We start from the raw sequence: 7,565 nt of genomic DNA, 5'->3' as shown, positions 1-7,565 counted from the left end.
TTTTTTTAAGAATTTTTGGGGGCAATTGTACCTTTATTAGACAGTTTATTATAGAGTTAGAGAGAGACAGAGGGGTCACATGTGACGAGCGTCCTGGGCCGGATTCAAACCCAGGACATTGCAATCACATGCATGTGCCTTAGCCCAGTGATTCTCAACCTTTTTCATATCAAGGACCCCTAATTTAGTCCACATTAGGTGTATGGACCCCCATTTGAAGAGATTTTGTCTCTCGGACCCAAATCTGAGAATATTTTTTATGGAATTCCACTTCTATCTGTATTGTAGCTAGAGAGATAACAGTGAAACTATGATCAAAATAGTCATTCATCTACATTCTCTAATTGTGTTAACTTCTTGTAAATGAACAACAACAATTCCTCAATTTTCTGGGGACCCCCTGGAACTCCTTCAAGGACCCCTGGTGGTCCCCGGACCCCACGTTGAGAACCACTGCCTTAGCCAACTGAGCCACCAGGACGCCCCTGCTGTTTTTGTTTTTTTATTATTTTTTAGAAGGAATACAAGTGTGTTTCCTTCTCCGTAATGGATAAATATTTCTAATGTGAAGCCACGTTAACACACTCAAAACTCCTGTGAACAAGTGATCACAGAAATCAAAGAATTAAGAACAATGCAAGCCCCCTGGTAGAACAGTTCAACTATTGTAATAAAAAAGCATCTGGCTCCTCAAATCCGTCTCAGTCTTCTGCTGGAGTCCTGAGAACGTATAGAGCACCAGTCGATAGTCCGGTCCCGTCAGAGGAGAGTGGGCCGGCCGGCCCCCGCCCCTCAGCTTGGGAACAGAGCAGAGGTCAGAGGTCACCGGGCTTCCAAGACAAGAGGAGAAGCTGGAGGGAGGAGAGGCGGCACGCCCACCAGCCCTCCTTCACACTCCTCCCCTCTCTTCCTCCCCTCTCCTTTCATTTCCTTTTCATTTCATTTCCCTCTCCTCTCTTCTCCTCCTCTCCATGTAATCTCATATCCAGTCTTAAGTCAAGTCAAGTCAACTTCATAAGTCATAAAAAAAGTGAACATTTTGCCAATAGGGTGAGACAATTCCACTTGTTTCCAATGCAGTTTCATTTGTTTGAAGAATTTTCTAAAAAAAAAAAAAAAAAAAAAAAAGAAAACGAGGTAAAATACAGAAGATCAATCCTCTAGTGTCAATAATTTCCTTGATTCAAAGAAATTGTTGAAACATTGGAAACAAGTTGGATTTTCACGGCTGTCATTAACATCACAGATGTGCTGTGAACTGTTGTGATGTCTTATGTTATTGTTCTCTATTGTTTTCCATATTCTCATATGTGCTTTAATCTATCTATCTATCTATCACACTCTACTGTGTCCTCAGTAGCTCTTTTGGAGAATGACATTTTCTACTTTTCCTTAATCTATCTATCTATCTATCTATCTATCTATCTATCTATCTATATGTATATCTATCTATCTATCTATCTATCTATCTATGTGTCCTCAGCAGCTCTTTTGGAGAATGACATTTTCTGCTTTTCCCTAATTGATCTGCATTAACGAAACAGAACCTGTTGCCTTCCTCCATCCTCCCACTCTCAATGTCATCAGTCACTTTGCTCTGACACATTTACTGCACTTACTGTTTGAATATCAATGAGACGGCAAACTGAAATTAGCACACAGTGGTTCTTTGTACAAGGACGCCCTCTGCTGGTTCCCCTGTGGTATGACACCTTGTTGATCTCAGATTTTTGCCCTGGAGCATCATCTGACCGTTCAGTTCCACCCAGGTAAACTATGCGATTTAATTACATTTTTTACTGTCTAAGGATTAATCTACAGTCTTTCATTCTTAGACCAGATGTGCTGCTTCTTACAAATGTTCTAATCCTAAATCATATTATTATCATTCCAAAACTACAGGATGAACGACACCTATTGCATATAGATCAGGTATATTTCAGGTTATGTGTTTTATTTCTATTCTACTCACAGACCTGAATAAATTGTGTCGCCCCAGTTTCAATTATTCCCAATAATCCAAACCTCTGTGAGTGGATGATTTGGCTGAAACGCTAGAATAAAGGCATGAAACCGAAGTGATGTTTTCCTCAACTTGACTCGCTGTTTTATTCTCTCCATCCCTCTGCTCTCTGTGGGGGCTCCTGCTGCCTTCAGGGTCCTCCTGGTAAACTCCCACTTCTGACTTCCACGGTCGTAAATACAACGCGTCGTGTCGTTCAAGTGCCTTTAGTCTGAAGAAATAACAAAATGGACGCGGCAACAAAAGCGGTTTTCACGGTGGCTGTTGTTTTATTTTAGAAATGAAGCAGCGCAGAGACGTTATATGCTGTTCCCGCCTCCCGACACCTGTCACTCATCTTGATGATGTCATCTACCTGAGGCTGAGGTGAACACAACCGCTCACCGCTGGCCCCGCCCACAAGACACGCCCACAGGTAGCCTAATGGTTTACGCCCCCAAATCCTCCCAACTTCACCGAAAAGACAATTTCATACAAACAGGCCTGAACACATAGACTGATAATGTAGAATATATCCCGTTTATTTATTGGTATTTCAATGTGCATATTGTTGCTTTAAGGAGGGAAAAAAGACTGATAGGCCTACAACAAAATACTAATAAACACACAACTAGAAAGGCCTATGAGGCCACATAGAATTCCAGATGTATAGTAATAAAATGCATCATTTTTACCATCACTTGCTTACACGGCTTGGCTTCCATGCTCTCCGCCCCCAAAACGTCACATCTCGACAACTCAGGTACGATAGAAATCTCCCATTTTCCCAATCCCAGAAATTCACCCCTTTGAGTCGTTCCTGCGCAATTGAGCTGAATCGCGATATTTCCGACAGCACCTGAAGGCAGCATCCTATCGCAGCATCGCCGGACCTCTCTCAGGTGTCACTGCCGGGAGGCTGCACGGCACTACCGAAGCGCATGGAGGAATAACGGAGCGGCATGGCGGACAGAGAGAAGAGGAAAGCCAGCTCGCCGTCTGGCCGCAACATCCAGGTCAACTCCCCGGCCAGCTTCAGGTAAGAGACCGGCGGAGAAGCCCGGCGCGGAGCCGAGCTGCCCGTCAGCGGCGGATCAGTCCGTAGTCTGGCTGGCTCTGAACCAGCGATGACACAGTGCTGCTCTGCAGATGTGAAGATGCTGATGCTGGCTGATAGAGCGGGTCGGCTGGACGGGCTTTCCCCTCCCGGCTGCGGCACTGACCGGTTCGGCTCGAGGAGCTTCACGGATTAAAGTCGCAATTTGTTGTTTTGTCGTTGCCACATGTTATTAAGGGCGTGTCTGGCTCCCAGAGGAGAGCTGCTCCCAGAGACTCCATCCGTCCACTACAGTCATAAACATACTTTTTTTGGCAATCTTCCCTAACCCCAAAAAAACACTATAATATTCTGTATAGAGACTTATAGTGTGTCTGTGGGATGAATAGTGAGTTTACAGTGGCCTTATCGTACTTTATGGTATTTTTCTAAATCTCCTGTGGTATTAATATAGGATTTTCTAGTTTTCACCTGGAATAGCTGCATGATGAGCTGCCTCACGAAAATGACTATTGTCCTATACTCTTCATATAGTGACTTATAGTATGTCTTGGGTACTGAATAATACCTTATGGAGACCTTATTGTACTTAGTGGTAGGCTATTTTTGTTATTTAAAAAAAAAAATCTCCTATGGTATAATTCCTATAATATTCCTATAGGGAATTCTAGTGTGTCTGTAGTAGTCAATAGTGAGTTTATAGTGGCCTCATCACAGTTGTATAGGCTAGGCTATATGTATTTATTTATTTTTTTAGCTCCTGTGGTTACTGTTGTATTTCCTGTGGTTTCATTTGATTGACATATAGAACCAGCTCGTTTTAAGTTCAGCTGGGATATTTGAATAGTATTCTTATGAAATATACCATGGCCTGTCTATAGTTTTTGCTTTGTAAGGGCTGCTGAAACCTGGAGGGCTTTGGATACAAAAAGAAACTTGAAAGAGATCTTACTCTTAATAGTCTGTGATGTTTTATTGCTTTATTTATGCACACCTTGCAAGTTTTTAACTTCTGATGAAAGGTGTTTTTTTTATATATATATAATGTAGAATTGCATTAGATAAACCAAAACATGGGCCCAGTATTCCCCTGCTCTGCAGTGGATGCATAACTCACGGTTCATTAGTCAGGCTGGCAGGTATACAGGCGATCAGACTATCGATTACAGCTAAATTGACCTGCAGCACCAGTTTAAATCGACAGGGGCGACCTACATCTGTCAGGGTTTATACAGCACATACAGTACAGTGTTGGTGGGACTGCATTGTTCTATAAAACACATTTAGCTTTTACATATTTATGCTGCATCCCTCTGCACACACACACACACACACACACACACTTGGAGACCTTCACATAAGAATGTTGCCTGAGGAGAAGCTGTGATTCTTCAGTGGCATTAATGAGTGGATGGAGGCCTGTGATCAATATTCCCCAGTGGGGGAGTTGGACCCTCCCCCCCCCAGGCTCCTCCACCAGTCTGTCCCTGTCTCATTAGCTGAGCAGCAGCAAACAGGCTGAGACAACCATCTTTCTTTAAATTGACCACGGTGGCATCATGAGTCGCTCTGCCTCAGTCTTTGATTTGTCTGTCAAAGCGTGCGTGGCAAGAAACCGGCTGTCAGCTGTAATTATTACGCTGGAACGGACTAATAACAGTAATAAAGCGTATTTATATAACACCTCTCTAAAAATAACTCACAAAAAAGAAAAACCATGGAACAGCTACAGCAGTAGAACAATAGAAACAACAGCATATGCAACAATAAGGAAAGTCAAGAGACGGCAGTATAGCTGGTACAGAAGCAGGAACAATAAGATAATATAGATTTTTTTTTTAAAATCAATAAAAGGCAAGCTCATTGGTGTTTACATGAAACTTAAAGGATGAGAAGAAAAGGATCAATGCATCGCTTTCAATCAGAGGATATTGATCTTATACTATCTACTATATCTTATACTATACTATAACATATGTACGTTATTGCTCATCAACATAATTATGTGTTATTACTGATTAAATGGCATCCAGGATTGTAATCCACCAGAGAAGGGAACCAGATAAACCCCGCCTCCCCGCCATTCTGCTACTCAGTCTTCTTCGTATGGCTTATCCCTCGCTCTAACCTGCTCTCCCTCTCTCTCTCTCTGTCACCCCCCCCCCCCCCCTCTCTCTCTCTCTCCCCTGGGCCTGGCCCAGTCCCAAAGCAGCCATATGTTGGTATGTTTTCCTCCTGAACACACTGTGGTTGAATCCTCCGTCTCTCCCCCACCTGCTCTTCCTTCGCTCTCCTCAGTCAGGACCCTGCTGCTGTACAGTAAACCACAGCAGAGCCAGTCCGCCTGTACAGTGTTTTGTGCAGATATTCAGCTACTGAGGTGCAGTTTGCACATTAAAGAAACAGTTCACCCACAGTTAGCCCGCGTAGTTCCATCTCAGCCTTCTCCTAAACCGCTGAAGTTAAAGGAGCCACCTTTTATTATTACATTATTACAATATTCCCCACCGTTGGCCGATGGTGAACTGGTGCTACAGTAAACCACAGTCGAGCTAGTCAGTCTGTACAGTGTTTTGTTTGCACATTAAAGAGTTCATCCCTTTTTACAGCTCCAAAGAAGCATCAAATGTCCATGAAATGTCTCCAATCAGCTCGTACAGCAGAATCTAGGGCTGCAACTAACGATTATTTTCATTGTCGATTAATCTGTCGATTATTTTCTCGATTAATCGATTAGTCGTTTGGTCTATAAAATGTCAGAAAATGGTGAAAAATGTGGATCAGTGTTTCCCAAAGCCCAAGATGACGTCCTCAAATGTCTTGTTTTGTCCACAACCCAAAGATATTCAGTTTACTGTCATAGAGGAGGAAAGAAACCAGAAAACATTCACATTTAAGAAGCTGGAATCAGAGAATTTGGACTTATTTCTCTTAAAAAAGTACTCAAACCGATTAATCAGTTATCAAAATAGTTGCCGATTAATTTAATCGTTGACAACTAATCGATTAATCGATTCATTGTTGCAGCTCTAGCAGAATCCAAGTGTTCTGTAGCCAAACGATTGCACTGTGGGTCCAAAAGTCCCAATATTTACCCCATTATCTCCTATGTTTTTCCTCACTGACAATGCTCTGGTCACCCTACAGCAGCGACTACAGTCTTACACATGACCAAAATGATGCCAGTGAGGAAGCTATAGGAGATAATGAGGTAAATATTGGACTTTTGGACCCACAGTTAGCTACAAAACACTTGGAGGGATGATCTCTTTAATGTGCACACAGCACCTCAGTAACTGAATATCTGCACAAAACTCTGTACAGACTGACCAACGGCCAACAGTGGGGGATAATGTAATAAAAAACGATGGCTCTGTTAACTTCAGTAGTTTGTTAGGAAGGCTGAGATGGAGCTAAGGGGGCGGATTCGCTGTGTGTTTGATCTTCCCTGACATGAGGGTGATTAGATAACGAGTGAATTTGAATTTTGTGGTGAACTGTCCCTTTAACAGCCCTTCCACTGCATTGATCGTCTGTGGCACGAGGGGGCGTTCCTTCTCCAAGTGGCCAGCAGACTCTTTCACATTATTGCAGTATTTATCTGTGTGTGTGTGTGTGTGTGTGTGTGTGTGTGTGGTGTAATGTAGCATGGAGTGACAAAGGAGAGTGATAGAGGTGTAGGATTGCAGTCCATGCCGCAGTGCATCATGGGAAGCGGGGAGGAGCGGGTCTCTCCCTGTTGAACTCGTGTTTGAGAGCACCTGCGACATGAAACCCGAGATCCCTCCAGGGGCAAAAAGCCCGGGTATCTCTTTCTTTCTGTCCTGATCTCTCTCTCTCTCTCTCGTTCACACTCTTTCACATACTCTCTCGCTCTCTCTTTCCACCCCCTCTCTTTCCTTTCTGTTCCTTTTTTTTTTTTTTTTTTTTTGTCAGTGCAGCTTCCAAAGAGACGTGACTCTGTTGACAAGTTTGTGCTCAGGCAGATGGATTCACAGGGTGTGGGATGTTAAAGCGAGAGGGTGATGTCAGAAGTAAAGGGAGATGATGAAAGAGAGAGAGAAAGAGAGAGAGACAGAGAGAGAGAGAGAGGATGCGGGAAGTTAAGCAGATTTTGAACTGTCAGTTTCTGATTCACTGCTTCCTTCATGGACTTTGATGTTTGTGCAAAAAAAAAAGAAAAGTGTCTTAGATTTCAGTGCTTTTTGCCGGCATTATCTTGTAGTTTATCGCCTTCTGTTTCCATAGCTCGCTGAGAGAGGGAGAGAGAGAGAGAGAGAGAGAGAGAGAGAGAGAGAGAGAAAGAGAGAGAGAATTTAAATTGAGCTGATTTGAATTTGACCAAAGTAGAAACCGACAGAAAGAGGACAGTAATTGCTCCCGTTGCAATTCCCCTCCTGCTGATTATTTACTGGTGTCGCTCCATTCTGCTGACACGGCGAGTTTTCCCCGATAGCTGGCACCTCCCCTCCACTTATAGATCTCTCTCTCTCTCTCTCTCTTTCT

The 7,565-nt window shown here is 43.2% G+C and overlaps 1 protein-coding gene across 1 annotated transcript in view; it reads left to right on the top strand.

The window, feature by feature from the left end:
- The first annotated feature begins 2,964 nt into the window (after positions 1-2,964).
- LOC139658456 (C-Jun-amino-terminal kinase-interacting protein 1-like) overlaps positions 2,965-7,565 on the top strand; it is a 59,753-nt gene continuing 55,152 nt past the window's right edge. Inside the window, 1 exon segment of the mRNA XM_071536592.1 lies at positions 2,965-3,041. Coding sequence (XP_071392693.1) covers positions 2,965-3,041 — 77 coding nt within the window.

The sequence above is a fragment of the Centroberyx affinis genome, unplaced genomic scaffold (genome assembly GCF_046629955.1).
Source record: "Centroberyx affinis isolate AG114_WGS23_722 - 3 ecotype Tasmania unplaced genomic scaffold, CSIRO-AGI_Caff_v1 ptg002914l_1, whole genome shotgun sequence".
In the NCBI taxonomy this organism is placed as follows: Eukaryota; Metazoa; Chordata; class Actinopteri; order Beryciformes; family Berycidae; genus Centroberyx; species Centroberyx affinis.
This window is presented reverse-complemented; position numbering and strand designations above follow the sequence as displayed.